This window comes from Plasmodium gaboni, assembly GCF_001602025.1.
Source record: "Plasmodium gaboni strain SY75 chromosome Unknown, whole genome shotgun sequence".
Taxonomy (NCBI): Eukaryota; Apicomplexa; class Aconoidasida; order Haemosporida; family Plasmodiidae; genus Plasmodium; species Plasmodium gaboni.
This window is the reverse complement of record NW_017385293.1, coordinates 1-477: the sequence shown is the minus strand read 5'-3', so window position 1 is coordinate 477 and position 477 is coordinate 1. Positions and strand designations below refer to the sequence as shown.

The 477-nt window shown below is 22.4% G+C and overlaps 1 pseudogene across 1 annotated transcript; it reads right to left on the bottom strand.

Annotated features, from left to right (window-relative positions):
• Positions 1-477, bottom strand: PGSY75_0011600D (hypothetical protein; annotated as a pseudogene; the record flags this gene model as incomplete). Its single annotated transcript has 1 exon — positions 1-477. A coding segment is annotated over one exon (477 nt), but the record flags the coding sequence as incomplete, so codon positions are not given.

Below are 477 nucleotides of genomic sequence, written 5' to 3'. Positions count from 1 at the left end.
CACATTTTTTGGTGTCCTCATTATTTTTATTGTTCATATTAAATAGTATGAAGAATTCCTTCATTTTTGTCTGTGTCTTAAATTCTGGTGAGACAACAAAATTATTGTTACTACACGTTAAGAGAGAAATATTATTTATATTCCATATAATGGTTAAAATAATATTATCTTCATCTACCTTATTAAGATCAATTTTTTGTTCTTCATTATTATTTATTTTGTTATCTTGCATGTTATTATTTATTTGAGGATGGATCATTTTTTCCTTTTTCATGGTATCATTTTTTGTATATGTAGACACAAAAGGATCCATCATATAATAATAACATTTATTATTTTTTATATGGTTGATGTTATTTTTATTGTGATCATTAGATGAAATAAGGTTAATGCTTTCATCGTTTTTTCTCATGGTTTCTTTTTTATTATATTTTTTATAATTATTCAAATCATCGTAAATATCTTTTTCATGTATCA